Here is a 17,276-nt window from a genome sequence, read left to right on the forward strand (position 1 = left end):
ATAACGTGACATCATCGGCGAATAAAAGAACTTTTAGAACGTTATGAAACTTCGTTTTGGAGAAAATATAGGAAAGTAGGTTTTAATTAATGTTTATTAACTTTAATATGTTAGTTGTTTAGCTTAAAAATTATAACAGAAAGTAATCCTTTAAGATGTACGGATCTACCTCACCTCTGTGTTGGCGTAACTGCGGGCGGATAGGGGACACTATACAGATATGGTGGGACTGCCCCACACTAACCCCTATGGAACACCTATTTCCAGGTATTATCTGGCCTAGGTATAACTTCCACAAATCTCCTTCCAATGCTCTTCTCCACATTGGTATTCATGTCTTACCTAAACATCAGGCATATTTATGTATATAGCTTTTAATGGCAACCAAAGTAGTAATAGCCAAGTCCTGGAAAAGTACAACCCCTCCAAGCTGGCCCATGATACTAAACTTGATGGCGTACATCTATACGATGGAAAAAAGTATATTCTACACCTTAAACAAATCAGACTTATTTGAACTCACCTGGGCAGACTGGGGTACATGTCACGACTAAACCATGACGTCCAACTTTGGACCGGCCCTAAACATCTCTACTATGGCCGACTTCCCTTTCTCCCCCCCATTTCATCCCTTCTCCTTTCCCACTCTTCCCTACCCATACCAAAATGTTTTAAGATATTATAACTGTTTATCATCTATATTGTTTATACACTCGTTTTAGGGGTCTGTGTGCCCCACATACCTTTGTTCATACTGATTTTTTTAATCTGATTGCTACTTTTGCATAAGTTTTTTTTAAACTAAAAAAAAAAAACACCTTCTTGAAAGCCGCTCCAGCACTGGAGAGGCTTTCACAAAGAAAAGCTAATACCACTGAAATGTAAAGTTTGATGAATGAAAGTGCCCGTTTGAAATATGATTAAAAACCGGGCACTGGTTCATCAAAATTTACATTCACTTAAATTCAGTTTTAATGAAGATTCTCTATCTAAAATAACACTAACATTCTGGATCCGATTTTAAAAAGGGGAGAGTTTATCATCACTTTAACGCTACACTGCATGCGGTCAGGTCCCTGAGCTGTGAATGAGGACCTGGCATTACAGCACTGCAAGTTATTAGCACAGATTTTAATGGAGCTATAGTCTGTATTTGTTACTTACCAAGGTAAGATTTTAGTGTTTTTTTAATAAACACCACACAGGCTTCTAAAAGTAAGCTAATTTGTCACGCACTGGAATAAGTTTGAAAGGACACTACTAATGCTCCATTGCACATGTTCCCCACTCAATCTCCTTGAGGCTTTTAAGTCTTCCCAATAGCAGTTGTCTTTTTTTAGAACGTAAAAACCAAACCGTATTACACAAGTTGTACATAATAGTCATGTGCTATAACCAATTTTTTTTTCCCCTCTGTGCCCTGCATGGTTTGTCTTTGTAATTGGCTGAGAAGTTGAAGGAATATATATGGTGCTGCCCACACCAGCCAATCCTCTGGCGACAATCATGTTCAACAACGATGTGGAAAGGCACTGTGCCATAAGACACTATGTGTTCCCATGCGCTACCAGGACAGAGTCCAGAAGGAGCAACATCATCGATATCCAAGATGGGTTTTGCGGACATTTAATAGTAACGTATGTGTAGTGTAGTTAGTAAAACAAAATGTTCAAAATAGCTGCAGTTTATGCCATTCGGCTACTTTAAGTAGATTTTAGTAAGAAAAAAATAAAAAAAGTACAAGATATCTTTGCAAAAACAGGGATGAGCATTTTTTTTTTTTAAGTTATTCTGCATTTGTTAGTGAAAATAATGCCAAATAGCCAAAATACTGCACATTCCTACTTTGTAAATTGAGGCAGTCTTCAAGCTTATGCAGTAAGACATTTTCTTGATTTAAACTATTTTCCCTAGAACACCAGATAACGTGAAAAAAGTATCATCCTATAACAAAACAAATAAAACACACAAGGGTTAACAATAAGCAGTTTTTATTAGGTCATTCTGCACCTTACAGCTGGAACTCTGGGAATTCAAATACAACATCTTTGCCTGTGAGTTTCTTGTAGACACCAGAAAATGTTTCAACCTAAAGGAGGAAAGAAAAAATGCTTTACAATAAAAAATACCTAGTGGCATAACACATGCTTATTTTTGAAACTCAGTGTAGATAATTCATTGTATCCTGCATGGTTTATCTTCACAGTCATTGCCCAAGGACTCTGGGAAGTTGTAGGAATATACAGGATACTGCCCACTCCAGCCTATAGGCCGGGGACAAATCTTAATCTCCAATGTTGCGGAAGGGGACTGTACATCACTGCGCATATAACGCTATGCTCCCATATGCCGCCAGGACAGAGCCCACAAGAGCAACCTCATAGGATGTCCACATTGGTTAACACATTAAGCTTTGTGTTTGAGCATTATCCATTAGAAAAAAAAATGTACATTTGTTAATCAGGTCATTAGTCATAACTTAAAAACACATTAAAAACTGCTACCTTGTGTTCAACATTGTTCTGTTGTGCTTTGTCCAGGTGGACTTTTATTAGTCGACTGCCATCTAATTTCACACGGATTCTTTTGCCCACAATCTCGCTTGGAAAGACCAAGTCTTCTAAAATAGCATCATGGACTGCAGTAAGGGTGCGACTGAAATATAAATAGTACTTCAAGGTTTATGCAACAAGTGAAAGCTAAATTACAGTTATGTAATAATATAAGTATTTTGCTTCTTCATCTTATATACTTTGATACATATCAATAGTGACAGATCTTATTTTATCATGTTACATGTTCATTTGTGGAAGACATTCAACAAAGGGGGGGGGGAGAGAAAGAATAGGTCTATGAATAGACAATTCATATTAAAAGCATCTGAGCATTTTTATAAAAAGAAACAAGAGAACAAGTGCATTCTGAAAAACAAACAAGATTCAGTATTTGGACATCTCTTGCATGATTAGTCACCCCAGTCACTGCCTAGGGGCATTAACTCACTAAATTAAGAGACAAAACAGGATAGGAAGATATTACTCTTGGATACTTATAAAGTAATGCACCTTAATGTGTCCTGCATGGTTTATCTTCCCAGTCATTGCAGGGAAGCTCTGGGAAGTTGTAGGAATATACAGGATACTGTCCACACCAGCCTGTAGGCCGGGAACAATCATGCTCTCCAATGTTGTGGAAGGGGACTGTACGTCATTGCGCCATAAGACGCTACGCTCCCATATGCCACCCGGACAGAGCCTATGAGAGCAACCTCACAGGATATCCACATTGGACCTTATGAGATCAAAAAGCACAGCTTAAAAGTTGCATTTAAACCAATGGAACCTTTCACTCCTACATATAATTATATTCTAGCTGTTAAAAGATGAAAAATAAAAAAAGTCAGCAAATCAATTAATAAAAATTATATACATCTCTATATCAGTGTTGGGGATGCATTCCTCTACCCTGTTAAACACTCCAATCACAGTAAGGACATGAATCAGCACCACAGGTATAGGTAACAGAAATCACAAGAATAGGCATTGCATTCATAAGCACATAATGGTGCTACTGCTAATTAAAGTCTTAGTGCTTGTCAGTGTATGCATTAAAAAGATTTAACCCTTTGAGTGCTAAGCTGGATTTGAGGGGTTTTTTTTAAATATATTTTTTTTTAACTTTTTCAGATCCCTAAGACTTATACCGTTAGCGATTACCTTTCCAATGGTCTTGGGGATCTGTAGCTGCTTAGATGCCTGAGATACAGGCCAAGCAGCATGCCCCATTTCCCTATAACGTCCATTGTGAATTTTCAATAAAGTTGCGGTGAGTGACATCATCACATCACTGCACAAAACGTGAAGCCCCCGGCGATGCGTGTCAATATACAGGCTGATCGCTGGGGTGGGAGTTGATGTAAGCCCCCAGATCGTCCTCAAGGTGGGTGAGTGCTAGCGACAGCTCACCTGACTGGTAAAATTTGCGATGGCTCAGAGCCGTCGTTAGCACTCAAAGGGTTAAGTTACATTTCTCCCCATAAGCCCCTTCATAAGACATTTGTACCATAATCATACAACAGTTATCTATACATTCTCACATACCTTCTAGGACGCTTCTGCTTATTTTTAATGCGGCTTTTTCTTGTTGGCTTGGGCAGAATCCTTCTCTAGGATATTAAAACAAAATTGTAAATATGGGAAATACTAAAAAGGAAAGAGTAGGGAAGTTTCCACCCCCAAAACAATTTACTGCAGTGTGATAAATGCAGCAATGATTTGAGTACTAGATATCAAATTAAAAAAAAAATATTCATATCCCATGTTCTTGTGAACCACGTTTTACTATATATAAATGTTACATTACATATTTGATGGATAAAGGATTATATTTTTCACATCCTTAAGATTTCAGAAAAATCATGGATACATCAGAGAATGGAGTACTATATCTATATATGTCTATATATCTCTCAAAGTTTAACTTGTGTGCTTTAAACTGCAAATGGAGGAACAATATGTCCTGAACTAAAAAAAAAAAAAAAAATATATAATTTAGGTCACTGCTCAGAAATGAGCTTGATACATTCACAGATATCTGATTAAAAAAAAAAAAAACACAACAAATATAAACTGGATTAATTTGAAGTACCAGAATGTTTCAATGTAATGTAACCTGCATGGTTTGTCTTCCCAGTCATTGCCAAAGCTTACTGGAAAGTTTTAGGAATATGCAGGATGCAGCCCACACCAGCTGATGGGCTGGGGACATGCATGCTCTCCAACGTTGTGGAAAGGGATTATACATCATTGTGCCCAAAGACACTATGCTCCCATACGCCACCAGGACAGTGCCCATGAGAGCAACCTCAAGGGATATCCACGTTGGTCAATTCAATATTAGAAACATTGTCCTTATGATATGGAAGATGCAAAAAATATTTTCTTAATCCCTTCAATTCCAGGAATTTCTGAGAAAAGCTTGCTCAAAATACTGGAGAATTAGCATTTTTACCATTACACAATTTAAAAGTTTTTTTTTTATGATTTATATAAAAAAACATTTAAAGTAGACAACCCATGGTATTAATAAAGGCCCATTTTGGTATATTTCATGCCACCATATTAAGAGATTTTTTCAAACTGTTTAGCAAATTTACATCCACATTTATGTTTTGTTAATTAGAAGACCGCCACAAATGCAGCTGTGTACCACATTTCTGAAATACCTGGCAGTGAAGAAGTTAGGAGGGTACTCCCTATATAATATTTCCCTTACCAGCTCACTGACTCTTCCCATATCGCTCCCGAACATCCCGCCGCCTTACATTCTTGGGTGCTGGCAGACTATCTTGACAGTAAGCAGATTAGAGCTTTTTATTTTAAATTATTTTTTTCCTGCAGCATAGTGATCCCTGCTCAATCCTCCCCCTCCTAATAGTGGCCATCTTTGGTACTGGCAACTGTCTACAAGCACCCAGTTTATTGCCGAGTAGTGCGCCCCCCCATGATAATTAAAGTCCCCCTTAAAAATATTTTTTTTCTGCAGAGTAGTGCCCCTCCCACTCAGCATCAACGGCGATAAACATTAACAAGGTCTGTCATGGTCCAACGATCTGGCAATGTGCCTTCATATGGTAAAGGAGCAGTAATAGTGCTCTGTTACCATGCAACTACGGAACATCAGCTCTACTGCTGGAGCTTCCTGCAGCTGCAAAGTAGACCTATGTTATGCAGTGTGATGAGCTATGTACCACAAAGCTATATGCCATTTAGGCATAAGGGGTTGACACTAATGAAATTCTGGAGAGCCAATAGTTATATATTTTAGCACACAATTTACAAGTAAATAAAATTAAACTTCACCACTGTACTACAGAGGTATATTATCAGTCTGAACATTTCTTAGTCAATTTATGAAAAGCATTTAAAGCCAGCTGGAACTACAAATATTAACATACTTCAATTTACCTGAGCAATGAAGACTACATGTTTTCCACTGAACTTCTTCTCAAGCTCCCGCACCAACCTCACTTGGATCTTTTGAAAAGACTTCAGCTGAGGAACTGGAACAAAGATGATGATTGCTTTTCTACCACCACCAACTTCAATTTCCTGTTAAATGAATCAACGTTATGAATGTATATAAAAGAAACCGTTCAAGTTGCACAAAACCACTTTATAGCTTACACAATTAAAATCTGGCAGTTTACATTCTTTTATATAAATGTGATGTAAAAACGTTATTTTATGAACAAAATTTTTTTTTGAACATGTATATTAACCCCTTCACTAACAGGAATTTCAGAGCAAAACTTGCCCAAAATAACAGATTTTTCAGCATTCCTGCCATTACACCATTTAAACAGAAATAGAGCCTTGCTATTCTTATTTACCTGTTAAAACTATTTATAATTTTAAGAAGACAACCCAAATGTATTGATCTTGGTCCATTTTGGTATATTTCATGCCACCATTTCACTGCCAACTGCGATCAAATAAAAAAAGGTTATTTTGACAAACTGCATTTCTCACTGAATTGACATACTGCTTGTGCAAACATGGCACACATGGTTATAAAAGCATCTCTGGTATTCCCTTTGTTCAGAAATAGACATACGTGGCTTTGCCATTTCTTTTCAGTAATAAAGCCACTAATTGCAGCTGCGCACCACACCTATTCCTGGCAGTGAAGGGGTTAATTAGGTAGCTTGTAAGGTTAATTTTAGCTTTAGTGTAGAAATTACCCTCCCACTTCCCACCCCGATTCCTCCCAAACAGCTCTTCCCTCCCTTACCCCTACTTGTCATCCCCATCTTAACTGGCAGTTTAAAAAAAAAAAAAAAAATTATAATAATTTATTGGTAATTACATTTTTGTTCTGCAGTGTAGGATCCCCCCCCCAAACAGCTCTATTGTCAGCTGTCTGCCAGTACTTTTAAAGCCTTTTTTTTTTAAATAAAAAATAGTGGTGTAATTGTCCCACCACCTCTCCCCTCCCACGATCGCCATTTGACACCCACACCCCTTTTCTGTAGTGTAGCTGCCCATACCTCCTTGTCCCTTCATTTTTTTCTGTAGCGTATGGTCCTCACCCCCCCCCCTGCTGAGCCACCCAAACCAGCAAATGATAGACTTTGACAGTCATACCGTCTAACATTTTTACATCACATTTATATAAACAATGTAGTTTATTTTAACTGTTAGGTTTTAATTGTGTAAGGTACAAAGGGGTTGTGTCCGTTTCCTTTGGGAGTTATCCCTTTTAGTTGGTAAACTATACATATGCAATACCATATAGATAAACAATGTTTCTTAAGTAAATAAATGTATCCTGCATGGTTTATCTTCCCAGTCATTACCAAAAGGCTCTGGGAAGTTGTAGGAATATACAGGATGCTGCCCACAACAGCCCATGGGCTGGGGACAAATCATGTTCTTCAACGTCATGGAAGGGGACTGTACGTCATTGCACTAAAAAACACTACGCTCCCATATGCCACTAGGACAGAGCCCATGAGAGCAACCCCATGGGATGTCCACGTTGAACTGTGCAAAGTAGTTTTGAAACAAATACGAATGTCATAAAATCTTAAAAAAAATACACGTTTTATTTAAAAGTAGCCCAATTCTTTTACAGGTTTAAGTATATATTAAAATGATAAACTGTACCTTGGCAGCAGTGATATTTAGTTCCCTTAATTGAGCTTTAAGGTCAGAGTTCATCTCCAGTTCCAACAGCGCCTGCAATGCACATTGAAATTCAGATTACACACAACAAAAGAATAGTAAATTGGAGGCCTAACCTTAAAGCAGAATATTCATTATGAAGTTCCATCAAATTGTGTCACCGATCAGAACCATTTGTTAAATTAAGGGACAAAACAGTTTACAGATAGGAAGGTGTTACTCTTCAAGAGATACTTTAAAGTGCAATTCAGCTTGATGTGTCCTGCATGGTTAATCTTCCCAGTCATTGCAGGAAAGCTCTGGGAAGTTGTAGGAATATACAGGGTGCTGTCCACACCAGCCTATAGGCCGGGAACAAACATGCTCTCCAACGTTGTGGAAGGGGACTGTACATCACTGCGCCATAAGACGCTATGCTCCCATACGCCACTAGGATAGAGCCCATAAGAGCAACCTCATAGGATATCCACGTTGGTTTGTACAAAATTTTAATTTTATTCGTTTTACTTCAACTATTTTGTTTCAAACTAAATCTGAGATATATGCATGAAATTAACAAAACACTTTACTGACCTGGGAAATGCCAGACTCGAATTCATCTGGCTTTTCGCCATTAGGCTTCACTATCTTTGCGCTTGAACTGAACATGGCCTTTCTGTAGAGAGGGGAGAAAGTAGTTTAGTAGCATAAACACAGGATTTAACACTACCTACTGTACATGGCATTTATATAATCAGGGCCATTTGCTCTTAGCATAACTATAAAACACCGTCCATATACTATAAACACATGATCAAATAGCAATTTTAATACAAGATTGACAATCATCCCAATATCACTCATATTCAGCATTTACATACTAAGCCTCCAAGTCAGTTTTCAGAACACCAGGGGGCCATGAAGCAGACTAAACCTTACTACACAATAGATATATTGTGTCCCAAATGCTCATTTTAAATTCATTTTGCTATATCAGGAAAAGAAAATGTAATTCATGAACCTTGTTACAAACCATCCCTTTCAGAGTGAGTCTAAATACACAACTTAGCACTAAATCAAAAGGAACCCAGATCATTGAAAATCTAGTACTAAATGTGACAGACATAAAACCCCAATTCCTTTCATGATTCAGAAAGCACATGTTTGTCTGTTCTCTTGATATCTTGTTGAAAAGCAGACAAGCTCAGAAGCATGCACTAGTCTAGAGCACTAAATGGCAGCAGTTTTATTTGATTATCCATTTGCAAAAGCATTAGACTGCAGCACTATATATTGCCAAGTAGCGCTACAGACACCTATCGTAAATTGCACATACAAGTTTTAAAACTATCCTATCTGAATCACAAAAGATTTTCAGGTTTCAAATTCCAAAGAATTAAACAATTTAGAGAATGTGCCCTGCATGGTTTGTCTTCCCATTCAATGCCCAAGGGCTCAGGAAAGTTGTAGGAATATACAGGGCATTGTCCACACCAGCCCAAGAGCTGGGGACAAACTTGCTCTTCAACGTTGTGGAAGGGGATTATACGTCACTGCGCCAAAAGACGCTACGCTCCCATAGGCCACCAGGACAGAGCCCATGAGAGCAACCTCACAGGATATCCACGTTGGTAACTTTTCCCCTATTTTTAAAAGTATTTTCAGACAAAAAAAAAAAAAAAACTTAAATGAGCAGCAAATCAAATACACTCCCTTGCATGTTTAGAATTTCCAATACCACTACAAACCCTTCTACATTAAAGTCAGGCATTCAGAAAGAGAATACAATTTAAAAAAAACTTTCCAGTTTACTTTAATTTGCTTCCTTCAAGTTATCCTTTGCCAAAAAGTTTTTCTAGCTAAGTGCAAACGCAACAAAGAACCTAGGTTCCAGCTGCTAATTGGAGGCTGCATATATATATACTGATTGTGATTGTTCACCCATGTGTTCAGATATAAAACAATGCATTAATGCTCCTTAAAGGGACACTGAACCCAATTTTTTCCTTTTGCGATTCAGATAGCGCATGCAATTTTAAACTACTTTCTAATTTACTCCTATTATCAAATTGTCTTCATTCTCTTGGTATCTTTATTTGAAATGGAATGTAATTAAAATGCCGGCCCATTTTTGTTGAACAAACTGGGTTGTTCTTGCTGATTGGTAGATAAATTAATCCACCAATAAAAAAAAAAGTGCTGGCCAGAGTCCTGAACAAAAAAAAAGCTTAGGTGCCTTTTACAAATAAAGATAGCAAGAGAACAAAAAAAAATAGGAGTAAATTATAAGTTTCATGCTCTCAATCACGAAAGAATTTTTTTTTGGTTCAGTGTCCCTTTAAACAAATGTTTAAAAAGCTATGTTCTACCTAAATCATGAAAGAAAATTGTTGGGTTTCAAGTCCCTTTAACTATGGCTACATAAACTTTTAGGTCCACCATATCAAATTACGGAAAACATAACACTGCTGCACTACAAATAAGCAATTTAAACTAAAAAAATAACGCAAATGATAGGAATCTAACGCCTTCATAAGGTCAAAAAGCGCTAGTTTACAACCCACGCTGTAACAAATAGCAAAAGCCGGACAGCTATGTAATGTGTATGAACTGGGCCTTCCTCGGGTTCCCCATCACTACATACTAATCTAAGTCATTTATAAAATATTGTTAAATAAAACAAAGATTGCACACAGAGGTTCTCATTCTGCTGACACGTGTAAAACTGCAGGACTAAAACACCACCCCACAACCACCCTCACTTCCCCACCATTAGCTAGCCGGCAGCAACATTCAAACTACCACAATCTGATGCCATCCTCCTCAGCAACAGCCCACGCCGCCGACATACGAATGCCCCAGTCAAGAATGGACCTTCAAGTGCTGATACATGAGGCAATTTGAATGCGAAAATGCAAAGAAGTTTGGATAAAGACGCATTTTTGCTCAGGAGGATTCGCCACACTCACCGTCCTCTCTCAGTGACGGCCTAGGAAGAGGACGAGATCCTGCGAGAGCGCGTCAAATCTCGAGCGCCGAAAAGAACGATGGGAAATTTGCTTAGTGCTTTTCTATTATTTACCCCGCCTTACACGTACAGTTAGGGCGGATGTACGTCCTCATATCTTAAATGAGGGCGGAAGTCTAATTGCAAAGTTACGTCTAGTGGGCTGGGCTAGCTTTTTTTTTTCTGTTTCCTTTCTGACATTCGGATGTTATAATATTATTATTTATTTAATATAAGATTCTAACTGAATGGTAACTGTTGTAGTTTTATTAGTGGTCACCAGGTATCAAAATACATGAAAATGTGTTTTGTTGAATGTTCAGTTTGCTATAGTGTTCCCACGTTAGTAGTGACTGACACAGTCGTAGTATTTTAGTTTTATCTCGTTTCCATATATACAGTTCAAGTGTATGCATGGGTGTGTTTTATACAATAAGAGAAGACCACATTACATTTCTACACTTACACTCAAATATCGCAAAAACTATGGACTGGTGTGCCATGATTTTAGGTATGTTCTGATCAAATAATGGACTATGAAATGCAGGTCAATGGTCAAACATTTGTAATGCATATGTATGTTAGTAAACATGGTTTTCATTTTAGTATCACATTTATTAAAACAAAAAAAAGTATTTGTATACTATACATGTTTAACCCATTGTCATTTCATACCACTCTGCAAGAACTGGTTTTATTTTTTTTGGGTCTAGTTGCTGTTACACGCCAAACAGTTTTTTTTCTCTGAGGTACCCACAGATAAGTCATACTTTTTTATTTACAGTCAACTCCAAATTTGTTTTTGTTTAAAAAGATAGATAATCCCTTTATTACCAATTGCCCAGTTCTGCACAGCCAACATGGTTATATTAATATACTTTTAACCCCTTAATGACCAGACCATTTTTCAATTTTCTTACCCTTAAAGGTAGATGAAACCCAAAATATTTCTGTCATGATTCAGATAGCGAATACAATTTTAAACAACTTTCTAATTTACTTCTATTATCTAATCTGTTTCATTCTCTTGGTATCATTTGTTGAAGGAGCAGCAATGCACTACTAGTTTCTAACTGAACACATGGGTGAGCCAATCACATTCAATATATATATGCAGCCACCAATCAACAGCTAGAACCTAGTTTCTCTGCTGCTCACGAACTTGCCTAGCTAAACCTTTCAGCAAATTATAACAAGTGAAGGAAGCAAATTAAATAATATAAGTAAATTGGAAAGTTGTTTAAAATTGTATTCTCTATCTGAATCATGAAAGAAAAATTTTGGGTTTCATGTCCCTTTACCCCTTAACGACACGAGTCGTACAGGGTACGTTGCACACAACCTGGTCTTTAAAGACCAGCGACGTACCCTGTACAACGTTGGGGATTAAAGCATCTGGAAGCGATCCTGATCGCTTCCAGCCGCTTTACGGTTATTGCAGTGATGCCTCGATATTGAGGCATCCTGCAATAAAATTTTTCTCCATCCGATGCAGAGAGAGCCACTCTGTGGCCCTCTCTGCACCGGCATCGATGGCCGCAATCGGTGGGTTGGAGCTGACGTGGGAGGCGGGTGGGCGGCCATCGATGAAAGGCAGAAGAGAGAAGGGGGCGGCGGGCGGGCACGGGGAGGGAGTGGGTGGGAACCGCTTCACTACAGAAAAAACATTTTATATAAGTGGCAGTAAGGGGGGATAAAATCCCTAATAAAAGTAAATCTAAGGGATCTGGGAGCGGGTGGGGGATTGGTCTGTGGGGGGGGGGGGGGGGGAAGCTACACTACAGAAAAAAGAAAAACAAAAAAAACAAAAAAAACATTTTTATTTACAAACTGGGTACTGGCAGACAGCTGCCAGTACCCAAGATGGCTCCCAGTAAGTTAGAGGTGGAGGGTTAGAGAGCTGTTGGGGGGGGGGATCAGGGAGGTTGGGGGGTAAGGGGGGATCCTACACAGCTGCATATGTAAATATGCTATACAATTTTTTTTTTAAATACACCTTTTATTTTAGTACTGGCAGACTTTCTGCCAGTACTTAAGATGGCGGGGACAATTGTGGAATGGGGGAGGGAAGAGAGCTGTTTGGGAGGGATCCTGGGGTGTGATGTGTCAGGTGGGAGGCTGATCTCTACGCTAAAGCTAAAATTAACCCTGCAAGCTCCCTACAAACGACCTAATTAACCCTGCACTGCTGGGCATAATACACGTGTGGTGCGCAGCGGCATTTAGCGGCCTTATAATTACCAAAAAGCAACGCCAAAGCCATATATGTCTGCTATTTCTGAACAAAGGGGATCCCAGAGAAGCATTTACAATCATTTATGCCATACTTGCAAAAGTTGTTTGTAAATAATTTCAGTGAGAAACCTAAAATTGTGAAAAAAATTACGTTTTTTTTTTTTATTTGATCGCATTTAGCGGTGAAATGGTAGCATGAAATATACCAAGATGGGCCTAGATCAATACTTGGGGTTTTCTACTACACTACACTAAAGCTAAAATTAACCCTAGACGCTCCCTACATGCTCCCTAATTAACCCCTTCACTGCTGGGCATAATACACGTGTGATGCGCAGTGGCATTTAGCAGCCTTCTAATTACCAAAAAGCAACGCCAAAGCCATATAAGTCTGCTATTTCTGAACAAAGGGGATCCCAGAGAAGCATTTACAACCATTTATGCCATAATTGCACAAGTTGTTTGTAAATAATTTCAGTTAGAAACCTAAAGTTTGTGAAAATATTTGGGAAAAAGTGAACAATTTTTTTATTTGATTGCATTTGGTGGTGAAATTGTGGCATGAAATATACCAAAATGGGCCTACATCAATACTTTGGGGTGTCTTCTAAAAAAAATATATACATGTCAATGGATATTCAGGGATTCCTGAAAGATATCAGTGTTCCAATGTAACTAGCGCTAATTTTGAAAAACAAGTGGTTTGGAAATAGCAATGTGCTTCTTGTATTTATTTCCCTATAACTTGCAAAAAAGCAAAGAACATGTAAACATTTGGTATTTCTAAATTCAGGACAAAATTTAGAAACTAACATGGGTGTTTTTTGGTGTTTGTAGATGTGTAACAGATTGTGGGGGTCAAAGTTAGAAAAAGTGTGTTTTTTTCCATTTTTAAGTAAATGATAAGATATGATGAAAATAATGGTATCTTTAGAAAGTCCATTTAATGTCGAGAAAAACGGTATATAATATGTGTGGGTACAGTAAATGAGTAAGAGGAAAATTACAGCTAAACACACACCACAGAAATTTAAAAATAGCCCTGGTCCTTCAGGGAAAGAAATTGAAAAATGGCCTTGTCCTTAAGGGGTTAAAGGGCCACTAAACCCAAAATCTTTATTTCATGATTCAGATAGAGGATACAAATTTAAACAACATTACAATTTACTTCTATTATTTATTTTGCTTCATTTTTTAGATATCCTTAGTTGAAGAAAAAGCATTACACATGGTGAGCCAATCACATGAGGCTTCTATGTGCAGCAACCTATCAGCAGCTACTGAGCATATCTAGATATGATTTTCAGCAAAGAATATCAAGAGAATAAAACAAATTAGATAGTATAAGTAAATTAGAAAGATGTTTAAAATTGCATTCTCTTTCATGAAAGAAAAAATGTGGGTTTCATGGCCCTTTAAGGACAAGGGCTATTTTTACATTTCTGCAGTGTTTGTGTTTAGCTATAATTTTCCTCTTACTCATTTACTGTACCCACACATATTATATACCGTTTTTCTCGCCATTAAATGGAATTTCTAAAGATACCATTATTTTCATCATATCTTATAATTTACTATAATTTTTTTTATAAAATATGAGGAAAAAATGGAAAAAAAACACACTTTTTCTAACTTTGACCCCCAAAATCTGTTACACATCTACAACCACTAAAAACACCCATGCTAAATAGTTTCTAAATTTTGTCCTGAGTTTAGAAATACCCAATGTTTACATGTTCTTTGCTTTTTTTGCAAGTTATAGGGCAAAAAAATACAAGTAGCACTTTGCTATTTCCAAACCACTTTTTTTCAAAATTAGCGCTAGTTACATTGGAACACTGATATCTGTCAGGAACCCCTGAATATCCCTTGACATGTATATTTTATTTTTTAGAAGAGAACCCAAAGTATTGATCTAGGCCCATTTTGGTATATTTCATGCCACCATTTCACCGCCAAATGCGATCAAATAAAAAAAAAATATTCACTTTTTCACAAATTTTGTCACAAACTTTAGGTTTCTCACTGAAATTATTTACAAACAGCTTGTGCAATAATGGCACGAATTGTTGTAAATGCTTCTCTGGGATCCCCTTTGTTCAGAAATAACAGACATATATGGCTTTGGCGTTGCTTTTTGGTAATTAGAAGGCCGCCAAATGCCACTGCGCACCACACGTGTATTATGCCCAGCAGTGAAGGGGTTAATTAGGGAGCTTGTAGGGTTAATTTTAGCTTTAGTGTAGTGTAGTAGTCAACCCATAGTATTGATCTAGGCCCATTTTGGTATATTTCATGCCACCATTTCACCGCCAAAAGTGATCAAATAAAACAAATTTGTTTACTTTTTTACAAATTTTCTCACAAACTTTAGGTTTCTCACTGAAATTATTTACAAACAGCTTGTGCAATTATGGCAAAAATTGTTGTAAATGCTTCTCTGAGATCCCCTTTGTTTAGAAATAGCAGACATATATGGCTTTGGCGTTGCTTTTTGGTAATTTGAAGGCCGCTAAATGCCGCTGCGCACCACATGTTTATTATGCCCATCAGTGAAGGGGTTAATTAGGGAGCTTGTAGGGTTAATTTTAGCTTTAGTGTAGTGTAGTAGACAACCCATAGTATTGATCTCAACCTATTTTGGTATATTTCATGCCACAATTTCACCGCCAAAAGTGATCAAATAAAAAAAATTGTTTACTTTTTTACTAATTTTTTCACAAACTTTAGGTTTCTCACTGAAATTATTTACAAACAGCTTGTGCAATAATGGCACCAATTGTTGTAAATGCTTCTCTGGGATCCCCTTTGTTCAGAAATAGCAGACATATATGGCTTTGGCGTTGCTTTTTGGTAATTAGAAGGCCGCCAAATGCCACTGCGCAACACACGTGTATTATGCCCAGCAGTGAAGGGGTTAATTAGGGAGCTTGTAGGGTTAATTTTAGCTTTAGTGTAGTGTAGTAGTCAACCCATAGTATTGATCTAGGCCCATTTTGGTATATTTCATGCCACCATTTCACCGCCAAAAGTGATCAAATAAAACAAATTTGTTTACTTTTTTACAAATTTTCTCACAAACTTTAGGTTTCTCACTGAAATTATTTACAAACAGCTTGTGCAATTATGGCAAAAATTGTTGTAAATGCTTCTCTGAGATCCCCTTTGTTTAGAAATAGCAGACAAATATGGCTTTGGCATTGCTTCTTGGTAATTTGAAGGCCGCTAAATGCCGCTGCGCACCACATGTTTATTATGCCCATCAGTGAAGGGGTTAATTAGGGAGCTTGTAGGGTTAATTTTAGCTTTAGTGTAGTGTAGTGTAGTAGACAACCCATAGTATTGATCTCGACCCATTTTGGTATATTTCATGCCACCATTTCACCGCCAAAAGTGATCAAATAAAAAAAATTGTTTACTTTTTTACTAATTTTTTCACAAACTTTAGGTTTCTCACTGAAATTATTTACAAACAGCTTGTGCAATTATGGCACAAATTGTTGTAAATGCTTCTCTGAGATCCCCTTTGTTCAGAAATAGCAGACATATATGGCTTTGGCGTTGCTTTTTTGGTAATTAGAGGGCCACTAAATGCTGCTGCGCACCACACGTGAATTATGCCCAGCAGTGGAGGGGTTAATTAGGTAGCTTGTAGGGAGCTTGCAGGGTTAATTTCAGCTTTAGTGTAGAGATCAGCCTCCCACCTAACACATCTTACCCTCTGATCCCTCCCAAACAGCTCCCTTCCCTCCCCCACCCCACAATTGTCCCCACCATCTTAAGTACTGGCATCTGGTAAGTACTGCCCCCCCCCACGCTCCCGGCACCCGGTGTGCACATTGCAGTTACAGGAACTGGATGCCGGGTAGCGATGAGCCGCCCACCCGCCTCCCTGGTAAGCTCCCACCCATCAACTAACAGCACCATCCCTACCGGTGCAGAGAGGGCCACAGAGTGACTCTCTGTGCATCGGACGCTTGTAAAAGGGTATTGCAGGATGCCTCCATATCGAAGCATCATTGCAATACCCTGAGAACTGCTGGAAGCGATCGCAATCGCTTCCAGCACTCTGTTAGACAAATGACGTACCAGGTACGTCTATTGTCATTAACGGTCAGTTTTTGCATGACGTACCTGGTACGAAAGGGACACTGAACCCAAATTCTTTTCTTTCATGATTCAGATAGAGCATGCAATTTTAAGCAACTTTCTAATTTACTCCTATTATCACATTTTCTTCATTCTCTTGGTATCTTTATTTGAAATGCAAGAATCTGTGATTACCTTGTATCTAAGCCTCTTTTGACAGTCCCCTGATTACATGGCTATTTATTTATTATTGAATAAATTTGAAAAAGAAGAGATTTGTA

At 37.9% G+C, this 17,276-nt stretch overlaps 1 protein-coding gene and 6 non-coding genes across 9 annotated transcripts; all 7 read right to left on the reverse strand.

The window, feature by feature from the left end:
- Positions 1–1,974: 1,974 nt before the first annotated feature.
- RPS7 (ribosomal protein S7) lies at positions 1,975–10,710 on the reverse strand. Of its 3 annotated transcripts, none has more exons than XM_053709723.1 (7): positions 10,634–10,710; positions 8,259–8,340; positions 7,668–7,739; positions 5,967–6,110; positions 4,101–4,165; positions 2,505–2,655; positions 1,975–2,089 (listed from the first exon to the last, which is right to left on the reverse strand). In XM_053709723.1, the coding sequence occupies exons 2-7, from the start codon at positions 8,331–8,333 to the stop codon at positions 2,012–2,014; spliced, it is 585 nt and encodes a 194-aa protein (XP_053565698.1). In that variant the 5' UTR covers positions 8,334–8,340; positions 10,634–10,710; the 3' UTR covers positions 1,975–2,011. The 3 variants fall into 3 exon arrangements, with proteins under 3 accessions (XP_053565698.1, XP_053565696.1, XP_053565697.1); XM_053709721.1 differs by having other exon boundaries at positions 2,502–2,655; XM_053709722.1 differs by lacking the exon at positions 10,634–10,710 and adding an exon at positions 10,467–10,607 and having other exon boundaries at positions 2,502–2,655.
- On the reverse strand, positions 2,177–2,398 carry LOC128658589 (small nucleolar RNA SNORA73 family). Its single transcript, XR_008402261.1, has one exon. It is a non-coding gene; the product is annotated as a small nucleolar RNA SNORA73 family (small nucleolar RNA).
- On the reverse strand, positions 3,068–3,289 carry LOC128658593 (small nucleolar RNA SNORA73 family). The gene has a single exon (XR_008402265.1). It is a non-coding gene; the product is annotated as a small nucleolar RNA SNORA73 family (small nucleolar RNA).
- Positions 4,663–4,884, reverse strand: LOC128658595 (small nucleolar RNA SNORA73 family). Its single transcript, XR_008402267.1, has one exon. It is a non-coding gene; the product is annotated as a small nucleolar RNA SNORA73 family (small nucleolar RNA).
- On the reverse strand, positions 7,321–7,543 carry LOC128658590 (small nucleolar RNA SNORA73 family). The gene has a single exon (XR_008402262.1). It is a non-coding gene; the product is annotated as a small nucleolar RNA SNORA73 family (small nucleolar RNA).
- On the reverse strand, positions 7,939–8,160 carry LOC128658592 (small nucleolar RNA SNORA73 family). The gene has a single exon (XR_008402264.1). It is a non-coding gene; the product is annotated as a small nucleolar RNA SNORA73 family (small nucleolar RNA).
- On the reverse strand, positions 9,075–9,296 carry LOC128658591 (small nucleolar RNA SNORA73 family). Its single transcript, XR_008402263.1, has one exon. It is a non-coding gene; the product is annotated as a small nucleolar RNA SNORA73 family (small nucleolar RNA).
- Positions 10,711–17,276: the final 6,566 nt, after the last annotated feature.

The sequence above is a fragment of the Bombina bombina genome, chromosome 4, assembly GCF_027579735.1.
Source record: "Bombina bombina isolate aBomBom1 chromosome 4, aBomBom1.pri, whole genome shotgun sequence".
NCBI classification, from domain to species: domain Eukaryota; kingdom Metazoa; phylum Chordata; class Amphibia; order Anura; family Bombinatoridae; genus Bombina; species Bombina bombina.

What these genes read in the sequence shown, in the direction of transcription:
- RPS7 (XM_053709721.1), bottom strand. Translation starts at nt 8,333, where the DNA reads ATGTTCAGTTCAAGCGCAAAGATAGTGAAGCCTAATGGCGAAAAGCCA. An exon ending in ATGTAGTCTTCATTGCTCAG is followed by an intron (nt 4,166 to 5,966) that starts GTAAATTGAAGT and finishes TTAATATCCTAG; the next exon opens with AGAAGGATTCTGCCCAAGCC. An exon ending in AAGCAGAAGCGTCCTAGAAG is followed by an intron (nt 2,656 to 4,100) that starts GTATGTGAGAAT and finishes TTTATATTTCAG; the next exon opens with TCGCACCCTTACTGCAGTCC.